The sequence below is a fragment of the Schistocerca nitens genome, chromosome 1 (assembly GCF_023898315.1).
Source record: "Schistocerca nitens isolate TAMUIC-IGC-003100 chromosome 1, iqSchNite1.1, whole genome shotgun sequence".
NCBI lineage: Eukaryota > Metazoa > Arthropoda > Insecta > Orthoptera > Acrididae > Schistocerca > Schistocerca nitens.
In genome coordinates, this window is record NC_064614.1 from 980,701,572 (window position 1) to 980,720,523 (window position 18,952).

General features: G+C 42.0%; 1 protein-coding gene across 1 annotated transcript in view; it reads right to left on the minus strand.

The window, feature by feature from the left end:
* LOC126195148 (nuclear pore complex protein Nup107) overlaps positions 1-18,952 on the minus strand; it is a 236,670-nt gene that overhangs the window by 103,343 nt on the left and 114,375 nt on the right. Inside the window, exons 4-5 of the mRNA XM_049933656.1 lie at positions 15,228-15,395; positions 12,647-12,778 (exon numbers count right to left, since the gene is read on the minus strand). Of these exons, the coding sequence (XP_049789613.1) occupies positions 12,647-12,778; positions 15,228-15,395 (300 nt within the window). The remainder of the gene's footprint in view (positions 1-12,646; positions 12,779-15,227; positions 15,396-18,952) is intronic.

Below are 18,952 nucleotides of genomic sequence, written 5' to 3' on the forward strand. Positions count from 1 at the left end.
GTGCCGCCAGCACTTTTGCTTCAGCTGAGTAATATGAGGAACCCATGTGAGCCGGGCATCAAAGACGAGTCCTAAGAAGCGGCAACTGTCCACCACTTCAAGCAGGTGGCCGTCGAGGTAAAGTTCAGGATGAGGGTGGACCGTCCGACACCTGCAGAAGTTCACAACTCGAGTCTTGGCTGCAGAGAACTGAAAACCATGAGTCAGAGCCCATGATGCTGCCTTGCGAACGGCTACTTGCAGCCTGCGTTCGGCGACTCCCGTAGTCGTGGAGCTAAATGAGATGCAGAAGTCGTCGGCATACAAAGAAGGAGACACCGACGACCCCACGGCTGCAGCCAGACCATTAATGACCACTAGAAAGGTTTGAAGAAAAGCCGGGAGCCGACCACGAAGACCCCACTCATGCAATGTAGCAAGGATGTGATGCCTCCATGTGGTGTCATATGCATTCCGCAGATCAAAAAATACAGTAACGAGATGCTGACATCGGGCAAAGGCCGTATGGATAGCAGATTCCAGCCGCACCAAATTGTCCGCAGGAGACCCGCCCCGACGGAAGCCACCCTGGGATGGAGCGAGGAGACCGCGCGACTCAAGGATCCAACACAAACAGTGCCCCACCATACGTTCGAGCAATTTGCACAAAACGTTGGTGAGGGTAATGGGACGATAGCTGTCCACCGCCAGTGGGTCCACACCGGGCTTCAAGATGGGGACAACAACACCCTCTCGCCATTGCGACGGAAACACGCCGTCGCTCCAAATGCGGTTAAAGATGGTGAGGATGTGTCTCTGGCAGTCCCTGGAGAGATGCTTCAGCATCTGTGCGTGGATGCAGTCTGGTTCTGGTGCTGTATCAGGGCAATCGGCGAGGGCAGCGAGGAATTCCCTCTCACTGAAAGGAGCATTGTATTTTTCAGAACGACGCGTGTGGAATGATAACGGCGTCTGCTCGGCTCGCTCCTTTAGAGAGCGAAAGACGAGGGGCGGGTGGGGGTGGAGGGGGGGGGGGAGCAATCACAGAGATCTTAGCAAAGTGTGCGGCAAGGTGTTCAGCAATGGCGGCAGCGTCCGTGCAGACAGCGCTGTCCAAGGAGATCCCAGGGACACCCATAGGGGTCTGGTATCCATAAATCCGCCTGATCCGGGCCCACACGAGCGAGGGGGAGACACGGGAGCCCAAGGATGAGACATACCTCTCCCAGCACTCCTGCTTACGCTGTGCAATAAGACGACGGGCCAAGGCACGGAGCCTCTTAAAGGCGATGAGGGTCTCGAGAGACGAGTGCCGCCTATGACGCTTGAGAGCCCGCCGACGGTCGCGAATAGCCTCAGCAATCTCCGGCGACCACCAGTGTACAGCCTTCCTCCGAGGGAGACCAGAGGAGCGGGGGATGGCAGCCTCGGCCGCAGAAATGATTGACGTGGTCAAGACACAGACCACCTCATCAATGTCACCCTGTGGGGGAGACTCAATGGTGGCAGCGGAAGTAAAAGCCGGCCAGTCAGCCGTGTTGAGAGCCCAGCGGGGCAGACGCCCAGAAGAATTACACTGGGGCAGTGACAAATAGATGGGAAAACGGTCACTACCACACAGGTCAGGATGCACTCTCCAGTGGAGGGATGGGACAAGTCCGGGGCTGCAAAGAGAGAGATCGATGGCCGAGAACGAGCCACGAGCCATGGGCCACACTGAAATTTGTGGGAGCACCGGTATTCAAGAGGCTAAGGTCGAGCTGTGCCAACAAATGCTCCACGGCACGACCGCGGTCATCGGAGACAGTCCCACCCCATAGAGGGTTATGGGCATTGAAATCGCCCAGAAGCAGCAATGGTGGTGGGAGTTGAGCCAGCAGCGCAGCCAAGACATGTCGGGGGAGCTCCCCATCCGGAGGAATGTAAACAGAGCAAACAGTAATAGCCGGCGAGAGCTCAACCCTGACAGCGACTGCCTCTAAAGGCGTCAGAAGGGGTACGGATGAGCTACAGACAGAGTGGTGAACAAAGAGGCAAACTCCACCTGACGCTCGTTGACAGGCAGTGCGGTTCTTATAGTAGCCTCTATAACCGCGAAGGGCGGGGGTCCGCATTACTGGAAACCAAGTTTCCTGCAGAGCAATGCAGAGAACAGGGGAAACACTCAGCAACATCCGGAGCTCAGGCAGGTGGCAGAAATAACCGCCGCAATTCCACTGGAGAATGGAAGCAGTAAGGGACTGGGAGGGCGTGAAGGCGACTAAGAGGCAGACGGCGCCTCAGAGCCAACTGCCGCCAGCGGGGGAAAGCCAGCTGTGTCCATAGGAAAGGCCCCCGAGGGTTCCGTGAGGGCGAGATCTGCGGCAAAGGTGAGGATCTCCACCTCATCCCCGGAGCCAGAACTATTTATAGCAGGCTGTACTGAAACCGCCGGAACGTCCTTCTTCTTGGACACGTTCCGTTCCTCCTCCTCGCGTCTGTCCTTAGGGTTAGAGGGCTGGGAGAGCTTCTCCGAAGGAGCGTCGGAAGCTGACGACGACACAGAAGCCCTACGACCAGCAGGTGGCGGAACCTTCAGCCACTGGCTGACATCCGGCTGGGTAGGAGAAGAAACGGAGGAAGGGTGAGCCCTGAGGGACCCCATCCGTGAGAGAGGAACTGGCAGAGGCAACGCCGGCGGAGAAGGAGGGGGAGGGATCGAGCCCCCCGGTTTTTGAGCAGATGTCACTCCCGAAGTAAGCGTGGGGGGAGCGACAGAAGAGGGTGTGCCCCCAACTGCTAAGGGGGCAACAGAGGAAGGCTTGCCCCCAGACACGAGGGGGGCAGACAGAGATGCACGTCCCCGAGGGCCCACTGAAGGCGGCACAGATGAGGCGACAACCGTCGCTCGCGTGGGCGACGATAACGTGGCTGCAGCATAAGATGTTCGAAGGGAAGCAGGATACAACCTTTCATATTTCAGTTTTGCCTCTCGATAAGTAAGCCGGTCCAGGGTCTTAAATTCCATTATCTTCCGCTCCTTATGAAGAACGGGGCAATCCGGCGAGCATGGAGGCTGGTGCTCCCCACAGTTGACACATACAGGCGGAGGCGCACATGGAGAATCGGGATGAGAGGGGCGTCCGCCATCTCGACATGTAGTGCTGGATGGGCAACGGGAGGACATATGTCCAAACTTCCAGCACTGGAAGCACCACATCGGGGGAGGGACGTATGGCTTGACGTCACAACGGTAAACCATTACCTTGACCTTCTCGGGCAAGACATCACCCTCAAAGGCCAAGATAAAGGCACCGGTGGCCACCCTGTTAGTCTTGGGTCGTCTATGTACACGACGGACAAAATGTACACCACGTCGTTCCAAGTCGGCTCTCAGCTCGTCATCGGATTGTAACGAGAGGTCACGATGGTAAATAATCCCCTGGACAATATTTAAGCTAGTGTGGGGAGTGACAGTAACAGGGACGTCACCCAGCTTATCACACAAGAGCAACACTCGTGACTGGGCTGGGGAGGACGTCTTGAGGAGGATGGACCCATTCCTCATTTTAGACAACCCCGCCACTTCCCCAAACTTATCCTCCAGGTGTTCCACAAAAAACAGAGGCTTCGTCGGAAGAAAGGAGTCACCATCAGTCCTGCTGCAGACAAGGTATTGCGGTACGTAAGGCTCCTGCTTGGCACTAGATCTGCGTCCCTCCCATGGCGCAGCCAATGAGGGGAACGACTGAGGGTCATATTGCGCAGCATCAAACTCAACTCTGCCTCGCTTAGAGACGCTGGTGGCCGTGCGACCACCAGCTTGGTGTGATTTATTGCGCTTCATTGCGCCACATCCGCCCAGATGCCACCTACTCCGAACGAGGGCTCTCCCCAAGGGCGCCACCCAGCCAAAGCAACGGGTACCTGGCCGATATCCTGTTGCCCGGAGTCCCCGTGCCCCAGACAAGATGGGCATATACTCCTTGGCATGCATGGGGAGGAAACAGCTCTGGCATCTGTAGTGCGATCCCTGCGTGGTCAGGGGCTACCACCAACAGGGTACATGACGACCCCACCACAACGGACTGGCTACCGTGCTGGATTTTAGGTGTTTAAAGGGTCCACAGTTGTCGTGGGCGCTAAGAAGGGGATTGCGCACAAGACGAGAAGGAGGCAACCCAGAAGACGTTGGGTGTAAATCCCGCCACACGACAATAGGTAACATGCAAGATGGTGGTGCATGATGGACCAATAGAAAAACACCACGTAAGGCGTCCTTCCCCAAATGGCACGCACTAACAACGGAAATTTGGAAAAAAGGAGGTCAAACCCAAGAGGGGACCATCACAGAAGGCCGAAACGTTTGAGACTCCTTAGTCGCCTCTTACGACAGGCAGGAATACCGCGGGCCTATTCTTGCCCCCGAACCCGCAGGGGGGCCCTGTACACAGAACAGCTGCCCTTACCAGCACTAGTCTGTGAGCACAGGCACCTTCTCTGTGCGCCATAATGACAGATAGGTGTATTTGTGATATATTCTGTTCACCTTCAAGGGCACTTTCAGTCTATTTTGGACTATTTCCTGCACTATGTCCACAGTTTAGCTGCTGGCATTTATAACAAACTCTGAATCCACTGGGTGTCTGACAATGGCATGCTTCAATAATATCATATTGTTTTACCAGCCGCGTGAATTTAAACAGCCATCTCTGTCGTCATTGTCATCAGAGCTGGCACGATGTTCTGCTTATATAGATGCAACAACAGCATCTGGAACCTTCCTGTGGGGGCCCAAAAGGATGCATGTGTGGAAATCAAGTTCAGCAGCTCTTGGCAGCTCCATGCCACCACAAGACCGAGGGACGTCAGGTGGCAAAAGCACCACATTTGAAACTGCTGCTCCCGCCTCCCTACAATCATCAAGTCTTTGTCTTTGCTTTCACTCGGCACTCAAAGCCACCACCTCTTGTCCTACAAAGTGTGCACCCTTGGTCTCTCTTAAAAATGGTGCTGTTCATACCAATTTTGGCCATTTCTTTTGTAACAGAATCCCAATATGATGATGCATGAATGAAAAGTGTCACCTTTCCAAATTATATTTTGTGTCTGTTTTCTAAATCCCTTTGTTTAAAGTGTTGAGTGCTCTGCACAACAATCACGAATAGTGCAAATAGTTTGTCCTATGTAAATATACTACTTCCAAGAACAGTAGCTCACTATTGCTCTCCATCTTGACAGTAAATTTAATGTTGGGATGGACACTTTTCTTGGGTGTTTCAGCTGAGCGGAAGGCAGGAGGCCAGCTTTGTCATTCAGTGCGACAGACATCTGTGCACACTAACTGGTACTTTAACACCAACAGTTTTCACCATCCTGTACACAAGAAAGAAGCCCTGAACATTCTGGCACACAGGGTAAAGATTATTTTTTTACTACCATCTAGAGTCTGCATTTTGGCACTGAAGTGCATGTTTGGGGAAAATGGTTACAGCAAGGGAGAAATTGCGAAGCTTTCACGTACTTGTGAAGTCGCGCTTAGGCTTAAATTTTGTAAACGTGTTTGTTTCTTGTTTCACGGTAATTTAACTAGTTTCTCGGTAACAAATAAGTAAACTACCGCAAATAGCGTATAACTTCATTGTTTTAATACAGATTTCAGAAAAACAGCGTAACTTTATATCAGAAACTTGCCTATATACATTTGTTTATAGGCCTAATTCTCGTAACGTTTTTGGAGAATCAAAGTTAAAGTATCTCGTTTAATTGTCCTTTTTTTCATTCCATCGAGTGAAATATATAATAAATAGCGTATACCTTCATTGTTTTAATACAGATCTCAGAAAAACAGCGGAATTTTAAATCAGAAACTTGCTTATATACATTTGTGAATAGGCTTAATTCTTGTAACGTCTTTTTTGATTTTCGGTAATTTAATTGATTTATTCTAGCTAAAGTATTATTTTTGCCATGAGTGAGAAGTGCATGACTTGCCGTAGAATTGTTAGTTCCGGGGTTTGGTGTGATGGATGTAGTAGTTTTTTTCACTGGGGGGACTGCAGTGGCGTGGGTGTTGGGAAAGTGGATCAGGCTCATCAGTGGTTATGTAGGATTTGCAGCAGAGATAGGAAGATAGTGGAACAGGAGGGGAAAATTGCTGCCCTTCAGGCTGAGCTAGATCAGGCTAGGGAAGATCTGGACAGGTTAAGGAGGGAGAAGGGCAAAGAGAGGTGGGAAGTGGCAACAGGTAGCAGAAGGAACAGGCCTAGAACTAAGTCTGACAGTTTTGTGGTGAATGTCAAAAATAAGTTTGACCTGTTGCTTCAGTTAGAAACTGATGAGCCTCAAGCAGAGGTAGGTGTAGACAGGACACAACAAACTTTCAATAGGAAATTGAAAAAGAATGTAGGAAAGTTATCGAAAAGGAAGAAAGTTTTGTTGTTAGGCAGTTCTCATGCCAGAGGTGTAGGCCAACTTCTGCAGGAGGAATTAGGACCAGAATACCAGGTCACAAATTTTTTCAAACCAAGTGCTAGTCTGGATCAGGTGACAGAGGATTTAGGTTCACTCTGTAAAGGATTTACCAGGGAAGACACCGTGGTTATTGTGGGAGGGCCAGGGAACAGCATTGACAGAGATCCTGGGTACAGTATAGAGTGTGACCTGGTAAAGATTGCGTCGGCATCGAGACACACCAATGTTGAATTTGTATCTGTCCTGAGACGTCATGACCGGCCTCATTTGGACTCTTCTGTTGGGAGAGTTAATTTGGAGTTGGAACGGCTGCTTGGGTCTGGTGCGGGGGCTCATATTGGTGTGGTTCCTGTTGATTATCTCAGTAGGTGGGACTATACCAGGCACGGCCTACATCTCAACAGGAAAGGGAAGGGGAAACTGGCTGGGGTAATAGCAGGAAATTTAAGGGGGGGAGGCACTGCCATGAATGGTAAAATACCAGTGGTTACAGGTGTTGGAGCAGCACCTTTTTTAGGATAGGTAAGACAGAAAGATGTCAAGTTCTACGAGAGGTCAGGATTGAAACAAATCTTCAGTTTAGGAAAGAAATTAAACAGCACAATTCTAGCACATTGGATCACCAATCACAGCTATCAATTATAAATTTTCACCAATCACCAGAAATTTTATTTCCACCAAGTTGTAGCTCAGTCCTAGGTAATTGCATTGATGAATTAAAGTCACCCAACCCAGTTGACATAATCTGCCTCTCTGAACACCGTGTGACCACTGGTATAGGAACTAGGCCTAAGCACAATGAGAAACTCAGACAGGAGAGTACTGCAAATGTTAGAATAAGGAAAGGTTCTCATAAAGGTATAATTAAAAATAATGTAAGTATATTTCATCAAAATATTGGGAGTTTAAAGAATAAAGTAGATGAGCTTCTGGTTTGTTTAGAAGATTTAGAAGCTGAGAATGAAATAGATATACTATGCCTGTCTGAGCATCACATTGTTACTGATATGGATAAGGTAAATGTAAGTGGATATAAGCTCTCTGCACATGTAATGAGAGAAAATATGGAGAAAGGAGGAGTTGCCATATATGTCAAAAGTTATCATTGTGCAAAAAGTATAGAAACAAAAAAGTTTTGTGTAGAGAAACATATAGAAGCATGTGCCTGTGAGCTTAAATTAAATAAAGGCACATTTATAATTGTAACTGTATATAGGTCCCCATCAGGAAATTTTCATCTATTTCTGAAAAATTTGGACTCCTTGTTGTGCTATCTGTCAGACAGGGGGAAGCAAATTATTATTTGTGGGGACTTCAATGTAGATTCTCTGAAAGAGGGTAATAGGAAAAATGACCTTGAAGTATTACTCGGTTCTTTCAATTTGACACCCGTTATTGATTTTCCTACTCGGGTGGTAAAGGATAGCAGCTCACTGATAGATAACTTCTTTATAGACCAAGATAAGTTTAACCAGATAAATGCTCAGCCTGTTGAGAATGGTCTTTCTGATCATGGTGCACAGCTAGTTACAATATATGACATAGCTCCATTCAGCAATACTAAACAGTCCTCCAAAGTGGTACGTTCAGTCAACGATTTAACAATTGCAAATTTCAGGGAAAGCCTACAGCAGTTAGACTGGGATGAGGTGTACCGTGAACCTGATGCCAATTTAAAATATAATTTATTTCATGACATTTTTGTAAATGCATTTGAAAACTGCTTCCCCAAGAAAATAGTTAAATATACTCGTAAGAAACCTTGTAAGAAACCATGGCTTACTAAGGGTATAAAAATATCTTGTAACCGCAAAAGGGAAATGTATCTGACAGCAAGAAAGACTAGTGACCCAGAAACTATCAAAAATTATAAAAACTACTGTGTTATATTAAGAAAAGTTATTAAAAAATCCAGGAGTATGTGTATCATGTCTGAAATCAGCAACTCTGATAATAAAATTAAAACAATTTGGAATATTATTAAAAGAGAAACAGGTCAACCAAGAGCAGAGGAAGACAGTATTACCATCAAATTGAATAAAAACTTTACGAACAAAAAGTCAGAAGTTGAAAATATTTTTAATAATCATTTTCTAAATGTTGTGGATATAGTAGGATCCAGGTGTTCATTAGAAGATGCTAGGCTGTTAATGGAAGAGGCCATACCTATGCAATTTGATACAATTGAAATCTCACCCACTTCTCCCTTTGAAATTAGGAAAATAATAAACTTGCTTAAAAGCAAAAACTCACATGGAATTGATGGCATTTCCAGCAAAATACTAAAAGCTTGTTCTCAACAGATAAGTAAGATTCTCAGCCACCTGTGTAATAGCTCTCTGGAACAGGGCATTTTCCCTGATAGACTGAAATATGCTATTGTTATACCTTTGCATAAAAAGGGGGATAGATCTGATGTCAACAATTACCGTCCAATCTCCCTTCTAACAGCTTTATCCAAAATTTTTGAGAAAGTAATGTATTCAAGAGTAGCTTCACATATCTGTAAAAATGAAGTACTAACAAAATGTCAGTTTGGTTTTCAGAAAGGTTTTTCAACAGAAAATGCCATATATGCTTTCACCAGTAAAATTTTGAATGATCTGAATAACCGAACACCACCCATTGGGATTTTTTGTGATCTCTCAAAGGCTTTTGATTGTGTAAATCATGAAATTCTGCTAGACAAGCTCAAGTATTGTGGCATGAATGGGACAGTGCACAAATGGTTTAATTCGTACCTAACTGGAAGAGTGCAGAAAGTTGAAATAAGTAGTTCTCGTAACATGCAAAGATCAGCACATTCCTCAAACTGGGGAACTATCAAGAATGGGGTTCCACAAGGGTCAGTCTTGGGCCCTTTGTTGTTCTTATTATATATTAATGACTTGCCATTCTATATTCATGAAGAGGCAAAGTTAGTTCTCTTTGCTGATGATACAAGTATAGTAATCACACCTGACAAACAAGAATTAACTGATGAAATTGTCAATACTGTCTTTCAGAAAATTACTAAGTGGTTCCTTGTAAACGGACTCTCACTGAATTTTGATAAGACACAGTACATACAGTTCCGTACAGTGAATGGTATGACGCCATTAATAAATATAGACCTTAATCAGAAGCATATAGCTAAGGTAGAATATTCCAAATTTTTAGGTGTGTCCATTGATGAGAGATTAAATTGGAAGAAACACATTGATGATCTGCTGAAACGTTTGAGTTCAGCTACTTATGCAATAAGGGTCATTGCAAATTTTGGTGATAAACATCTTAGTAAATTAGCTTACTACGCCTATTTTCACTCATTGCTTTCATATGGCATCATATTTTGGGGTAATTCATCACTGAGGAATAAAGTATTTATTGCACAAAAGCGTGTAATCAGAATAATAGCTGGAGTCCACCCAAGATCATCCTGCAGACATTTATTTAAGGATCTAGGGATATTCACAGTAGCTTCTCAGTATATATACTCTCTTATGAAATTTGTTATTAACAACCAAACCCAATTCAAAAGTAATAGCAGTGTGCATAACTACAATACTAGGAGAAAGGATGATCTTCACTATTCAAGATTAAATCTAACTTTGGCACAGAAAGGGGTGAATTATACTGGCACTAAAGTCTTTGGTCACTTACCAAATAGTATCAAAAGTCTGACAGATAACCAACAAGTATTTAAGAAGAAATTAAAAGAATTTCTGAATGACAACTCCTTCTACTCCATAGAGGAATTTTTAGATATAAATTAAGAAAAAAAGAAAAAAATATTAAAAAAATAAAAATAAAAAATAAAGAAAAACAAAAAACACAAAAAAATAAAGTTGTTATATTAACTTAAGTATGTTGTTAAATTAACCTAATTATGTCATGTATTGGAAAATTCGACTCGTTCCACATCATTACGAAATATCGTATTCATGATCCATGGAACTAGTATTAATCTAATCTAATCTAATCTAATCTGGAAATGGCCATTCTGGCTGCATTCCTCCCATACTGTGACGCATTGACTAGCGTGAGAGGATGCTTGTTGAAGAGAAGTGGCCTGAGACCAGTGTTCTGTCTCACCTCCAAGATGCGAGGTATGTTGTTACTCCTGGTTACAGATAACATAGGCCTTTAAGCTCATTGCATGTATAGTGCCCCTTCTGAATGGAGTAGCATTTGCTCAAGACAAACTATTCACACTGTTGCTTGCTGATGAGCATTGTGCAGAGCACTCACAACATAATAAACAATGCGAACTTGAGAAGTCAGCTGTGTCTGAAAATCTCCAAGAAAAATAACACAATGTACTGCTTAAAAAGATGATTCTGCTACAAAATAAGTGGCCAAAATTAGTATAAACAGCACTGTTGTATACTTAGTAGAGCATGGAGGCAGGAGCTTTGAACATTGAGCTAAAGCAAAGACAGAGGCTTGATGATTGTAGGGATGCGGAAGCAACTGTTTCAAATGTGGTGATGGCACCTTGCGTCACTTGATGTCACTGTTCCATGGAAGGCTAGAGCATCTATGAGCCACCCAACTTGCCCTCCACATGACTCACTTTGGCCCCTCTGGAGTGTTACAAATGCTGACATAGAAGCTATATAACTAGAACACCATGTCAGCCCTGGCAGTCAGTGACTGAACACCTGATGACTATGTAGGAGACAGCTACTGAAAGCTGGAGTGTTTTATTTTAAGTGACATGTTTTGTAAATTGAGGAAGTTTATTGATAAACTAGGAAGTTGTTTGATTGTAAGGGTTTCCTGTAATTTAAAGTCATGCATTTCACTTGTGAATTGTTTTTATGGGCAACAACTTTTCACATACTCTACGAAACACCATTTGTGCAGTTCTTCTCTTGTAATTCTTGCCTGTCTGCTCTCTGTCCTGGATCTCCCAGCTACAATCATCCGCGTAAGTCACCTACTCGGTTGTTGGTCGTGCCACTGTCATATTTTGTAATAGGCACTCTATGGCTATGTTCCAAAATACTGCCCTGTAAACATCCTTTTGTTGTTAGGCTGAGCACAATTTTATCTGTGTACGTAAGTATGACCTGGCTAGGTACGTAAGAACCTGTTAGAATGAGATGTAAAGCAATAGGATAACACAAATACTGCTATTCTCTGTCCGAAATTATTTTAGGGCTGATAGTCAACTGGAAAGTGTTTCGGTGAGACACAGAAGACAAGTAACAATTTCAATCACACAGGACTTGTATCCAAAGCAAACACCCACCACTTCCATGAACTCATCACTGGAAATTTTATCAACTTTACACAGTTGACATGTATTTGGGGTAAATACAAATTTGCATCAAGAACATTTTCTTAGTTCTGAACCCCATTTTATTGCCTTTTGTCACCGATTGTGGCACTGGCAAAAATGTTAGCACATTTCAATAGTCACAAAAACTCAAAGTACAATTGATGTACAGTCACCTGTCCTATAAACTGTTTTGATGGATTAGACACTATCAATATATCACACAATCTATTTATAAAGTAAGGAGAGACAAAAATCTGCTCATAAAACGGTGGTAGGAGATACATATATAAAAAGAGGTTTTACATATGTAAGCTTCCAGAGCCAGTGGTTACTTCTTTTGGTATAAAGTTTGAAGAGGAAGGAATAGGAGTGTAGGAGTGAAGGAAAAGGACTGGAGAGGTTTAGGAAAAGGGATAGAATATGGAAAAGCCACCCAGAATCTCAGGTCAGGGAAGACTTATCAGACAGGATGAGGAGGAAAGAATCAGTCTAAAAAAGAAGAATAAATCTTTCATTCTCATTCCGTCTGTCCGTCATTCCTGACCTGGGGTTCTGTGTGACTTTTCCTAAACCACTCCAGTCCTTTTCCTTCATTCCTCTTCCTTCCCCTTCAACTCTTCTGCCAAAAAGAATGACTCATTAGCTCCAAAAGCTTGCATAAGTAAAATCTTTCTTTTTATGTATGTCCCCCTGCCGCCACTTAGTAGATTTTTTATCTGTGCAATAAAATTATATTGTTAAAAATTGATTATTTTTGTTGTTGTATTAACACAATCTATTTACACTGAATTATGAATAAAATTTAGACAATGATTCTTAAAAACCCTGCTGTGACAGCAACGGAGAAAGAAACTTAGTAATCAATAAACATAAAACATACACGGAGACAGAGAGACAAAATATTAAAATTCGGATTAGTCTTTATCAATGAATTATGCCTGATGTTACCTGTAAGCAGTGAATAGTATTTTCCCAGTTCACTGTCTTGTCTGTGAAGTAATGTATCATGACAGCTTTGTTTCTGTCTTCTACATTATCATCTGCTGCATTCTGTTCCAGCCAGTCCACCACAAGTTGATACTTTAAACACAAATTAAAATTAATTAGTTCAAAATACTTTAAGAACTGTCAGAAAATAATGCCCCCCCCCCCCCCCCACTCCCATATACATTTTATTTTATACTTTTCCTTGAGCACTCTTTTACATCCCATGATTTCAGTCAATCTCTTTCTCAGTTCACAAAGGGCCAGAATTTCATGGTTAATGAAATACCTGATGAATGTGATTGAAACAGTATTTGCTGATAGAATTCTGAATTCTGAAGAGTGTAACAATCACTCACTTCAAGAACGCTTGCAGAATGTTTGTGGACTGAATCAATGTATGTAGGGATTGTTAGGTGGTGTGCACAGCATATAATGATTACCTAATTATGAATGCTGGAGTCTTTCTACACAGTGTAGTAACTCACATCACACGCAATATGTCTATATTATTATTTGTGACAGTGCAAGTTAAAAATACATGAATTATGTTTCTTGTAAAATGGTAAAGAAAGTATAACGTCAAATATTTTACACTTGAGTTAACCACAATCTTGGTCAAAACCTGAAAATATTTACAGAAAACAATAGCTTCACATCTCTTCCAATGTTGTACGGTGAAATCAGGAAAGTAATTGTTGAGTTTTGTGGTAAGTAATGAGATCTCTATTTACTTCCCTGAAGCAAAAATTTGTCAAGACAGAGAAAATTCAAAATGGTGTTGTTAGTGAGAAATATCATGGGCTTCTGTTATCTGAGACACACTTGGAGCGATTCTGGTGAACATCTTGAACAAAGGACCCAAGATAACCCTAGTATTTATTAATTTATGGAAAAATCAATGTGTACTACAACTTTAATGGAATACACCAGTAAATCATGTGATGATGTTCATTTTCAAATAAACATAAATAAATTTGAATTATGCACTAAAACAGCTAATAAATACAAAAAACAAAGAAAATAACCTATACACATATTTTATGCACTAGTATGATAAGACAAAAAGCAACAAACATGAAGTGGTTCATCACATTTTACGCACATAGTAGTTTTTTTGTGGCAACTTTGACATTTCAGCTGCTTCTTCTTTTTTGTTATCTTGTCCGTTGGTAATTCAGCAACATAATGTTCTCTTCCATCAAATCTAGAATCTAGTTTTGCCCTCTTACTAGGACGTCCTCTGTTGGTAGAGACTTTTGTTACTTTCAAGAATTGCAGTGACAATTCGAAGACGAAATGTCAGATGATCTATGGGTCCTTCGTTGTGCTTGTAAAGATCCCAGGCATTTTGCTGTGCAATGTCTATAAAAAGTGCAATGTTCGGGAAATACCACATTTTCCCTCTTATAGAGCATCTATATAGGGATACATTTTGGCCAGCTCGATCTATGCCTCCAATTTGAGTATTGTATGAATGTAATAAGTTAGGTTGAGGCATGCTAATCCTTTTCTAATTCGATATAGAACATGTGCAAGTAACTGGTCAACATAAGTCATTACCGCACCGTACCACATACCTTTCTTTCCATAATCCTTATTACACGTTCCAGCTCCTTGGTAGGGTTCGAGCCAAATAACATATCCACCATTTGTGCCTCCACACCAAAATTTGAATCTGGTTTCCCTTTTATGAACTGCTATTTGTCAAGGGAATGTTGAACAGCACAGATTACATCTAAATTTTCATCTAGTTCATTCTCCATGTGCTCTTCCAGCAGGACAATGGCTACAAACACACTTCCCACAACATCCAAAATACTCTCCTACATATTCATCAACTTCCCTTGCTGTCACCATCATCTGACAAGCTGCAACAACGTGATCTTGTCTGTATTACTAACAACACCAGTAACAACTACAAGCTGAAGTAATGTGGACAATTATCTCCCAAAATTACATCAAACACCACTAAGACCATCTCTTTCCATGATTGCAAAAATGTATTGTAGGTAGAAGAGGCAATATGAAACAGAAATTGTTGTCCCAGACAACCTATTTGTATGTGCATCTCTTCTCTCCACATTTGTTTCTAATTCTTATAACTGGCCACACTTTCAATATGAATTTATCTGAGGTTTGTTTTTGATACAGGTAGGACTTGTCTCACTGCATTGTAAATTTATACTTGTGTGTGTATCAACGTACTCACACTACACAGTTACACAGAAAGAAAAATCATCTCACTTTTAATTGGAGTTTTAAGGGACCACTGCTGTGAGTCTCTTTAATGCATTTCAACAAGAGAATTTTTTTCCCCACATAATACATTCACAAGAAATAAACTCATTCAAATTGACGAAATGTCTAGTACAACTGTTGAAATGACACTTCACGATGCTGTCCGACACCATTAAGTAAATCGTTCTACAACCTCTAAAGCTTCAGAATATTATCACTAGTTAATGATGTGTGTTGGAAACCAAAAATGGTTTGTTTTGATTGTGAAATGGATTATTCATTACTGGAATTTTTTTTGTGCTACCTCTCTTATCACTGGGTCATTTTCAAACAGCTGTTCAGCTATTTCTTTCTCACTAAGTTTCCTTGGTGGTCCGACTTTCATTTCACGGTCGTGAGAACTCAAGCGATTCTGGTACAGACAGTAAACAAGGCGCCAAGTATTCCTTTCAGCAGTAAGCCATGACAATTCCTGAAAATGAGAAAATTTAACTGAGAATAAGAGATCCTGCATCACAGAAGAAATTAATTAGTTGATGGCATTTGTTCAGCTAAAACCAAGTTTGTGATTCAGTTTTTTATAGTACTCCAAGTGGTGGTTTTGTATGTGTCTACAAGCTAGACTACTGCCACAGTCAAGTTGCACTCAAAGTAATACCATCAACAAAATATTGATACAAACTTAGAAAAAGTATCCATCAAAAATGATAAGCTTTGCCAAAAAGCTATAGTACAAGGTTTCCAAGACAGTCTTAAAACCAGAGAAAGAGCAGAACTGATACGTAAATGGATAGTATTCATAACTAGAAGAAACTTTATAACTCTATAAGGGGCAATACATATCATAAATGCAAAATCATTCTTATAACCACAATTCTTCAAGCTGTAATTATGAGTGTTAAATAATATGTACATAAATATCCAAGTCACATTTTCCACCAGACAGGAAATAAATTGCTTTATTCTCCTCAACTACCCCAAAATGTATTATAACAGCATTGTGAACTGGTTTTTATTTAATGACAACCCTATCATTAATGAATGTAAGCAGCTAGATTCGAGAAGCAAGAAAATCAAGTTTTAACATCTTGCCAATGTAGGATACATAAGGATTGGAAATGAATAAAGATTGACAACCTTTTCAGAAAATCCTTCTTGGCATTCATGTGAAGTGATTGAGAGACATTTCAGAATATCTAGATCTGGATCGTTGGACATGAACTTTAGTACCACTCTTTCTGAATGCCATCCAGTGCGTTACTCCCTGTGCTACTTCACTCCCTGAACAAATACAATTTTTTTTTTTCTGCATCATTACATAAAATGAAGTCTAATAAAGTCTACCAGTCACTGGCAACACATCTTCTACAATCCTTTTTATTTCTCTGCCCTTCTGCATGAAAATGACATTCGTGATAACTGTCATCCAAGTACAAAAAAGACTTTTACCCCCCCCAACTCCAAGGAAAATATACAAAAAAAAAGGTTCAGCAAGAAGAGGCTCATCAATAATAAGGAAAACCCTTCACTTCCTGGAAGTTTCAACACAATGAATGTGCAGTCGCAGTACCTAGAAGAAAACTGAAGAGAGGCAGCATATTGGTTGAGAGGCCAGTAAGAACTTACTGAAATTTAGTAAACTAAAATGATCGCAATGTAATGGAGGGTTATAAATAAAGTGCAGCTACTCACATTGGTCCAGTAAGGGACTAATTATCATATGGCAGCAAAACTTCGTAGATGTGCTAACCTGTTAATGCGGAATCAGTATTGATGTTGTTGTCGTCGTCGTTATCATCTTCTTCAGTCCAGAGACTGGTTTGATGCAGCTTTCCATGCTACTCTATCCTGTGCAAGCCTCTTCATCTCCGAATACCTACTGCAACATACATTCTTCTGAATGTGCTTAGTGTATTGATCTCTTGGTATCTCTCTCTACGATTTTTACCTCCACGCTTCCCTCTGTTGATGTCTCATAACTTGTCCTAGCAACTGATCCCTTCTTCTAGTCAAGTTATACCACAAATTCCTCTTCTCCCCCATTCTATTCAGTACCTCTTCATTAGTTATGTGATCTAACCATTTATCCTTCAGCATTCTTCTGTAGCACCACATTTTGAAAGCTTCTATTCTTTTCTTATCTAAACTGTTTATCGTCCATGTTTCACTTCCATAAATGGCTACAATCCACACAAATACTTTCAGAAAAGACATTCTGACACTTAAATCTATACTCTATGTTAACAAATTTCTCTTCTTCACAAAAGCTTTTCATGCCATTGCCAGTCTACATTTTATATCCTCTCTACTCCAACCATCATCCGTTATTTTGCTCCCCAAATAGCAAAACTCCTTTACTACTTTAAGTGTCTCAATTCCTAATCTAATTCCCTCAGCATCACCCGATTTAATTTGACTACATTCTACTATCCTTGTTTTGCTTTTGTTGATGTTCATCTTATACCCTTCTTTCAAGACACTGTCCATTCCATTCAGCTGCTCTTCCAGGTCCTTTGCTGTACCTGACAGAATTACAATGTCGTCGGCGAACCTCAAAGTTTTTATTTCTTCTCCATGGATTTTAATACCTACTCCGAATTTTTCTTTTGTTTCCTTTAGTGCTTGCTTAATATACAGATTGAATAGCATCGGGGAGAAGCTACAACCCTGTCTCACTCCCTTCCCAACCACTGCTTTCCTTTCATGCCCCTCGACTCTTTTAACTGCCATCTGCTTTCTGTACAAATTGTAAATAGCCTTTCGCTCCCTGTATTTTACCCCTGCCGCCTTCAGAATTATAAAGAGAGTATTCCAGTCAACATTGTCAAAAGCTTTCCCTAAGTCTACAAATGCTAGAAATGTAGATTTGCCTTTCCTGAATCTTTTGTCTAAGATAAGTCATAGGGTCAGTATTGCCTTGTGTGTACCAACATTTCTACAGAATCCAAACTGATCTACCTCAAGGATGGCTTTACCAGTTTTTCCATTTGCCTGTTAAGAATTCAAGTTAGTATTTTGCAGCCGTGACTTATTGAACTAATACTTTGGAAATTTTATCACCTGTCAACACCTGCTTTCTTTGGGGCTGAAATTATTATCTTCTACTTGAAGTCTCAAGGTATTTCGCCTGTCGCACACATCTTGTGCATTAGATGGACGAGTCTGGTCATGGCTGGGTCTCCCAAGGCTATCAGTAGTTCTAACGGAATGTTGCCCGCTCCCAGGACCTTTTTTTGACTTTCAGTGATCTGTCAAATTCTTCACACAGTATCATATCTCCCATTTCATCTTCATCTACATCATCTTCCATTTCTATAATCAAGTACATCGCCCTTGTATGGACCTTCTATATACTCCTTCCACCTTTCTGCTTTACCTTCTTTACTTACAAGGGAACCTCCCCATCGCACCCCCCTCAGATTTGGTTATAAGTTGGCACAGTGGATAGGCCTTGAAAAATTGAACACAGATCAATCAAGAAAACAGGAAGAAGTTGTGTAGAACTATGAAAAAAATAAGCAAGATATACAAACTGAGTAGTCCATGCGCAACATAGGCAACATCAATGAGAATGTGAGCTCAGTAGCGCAGTGGTCCCGTGGTTAGCGTGAGCAGCTGCAGAACGAAAGGTCCTTGGTTCAAGTCTTCCCTTGAGTGAAAAGTTTACTTTCTTTATTTTCGCAAAGTTATGATCTGTCCGTTTGTTCATTGACGTCTCTGTTCACTGTAATAAGTTTACTGTCTGTGTTTTGCGACCACACTGCAAAACCGTGCGATTAGTAGACGAAAGGACGTGCCTCTCCAATGGGAACATCTCACGCATTTAATGCACTCTCGTCCAAAGTAGCGAACAGTCAACTGCCAGCCTCGTTAGCAGGAATACTCTCTCTTCCTTGCACTGTAGTCGACTGACATCGTGTGTTTTGATGTTTGTTTAGGTGTAGCGTCCCCATACGACGGCGCAGTTACCTCGCATCAGACGGACAGATAATAACTGTCTGAAAATAAAAAATTAAACTTTTCACTCGA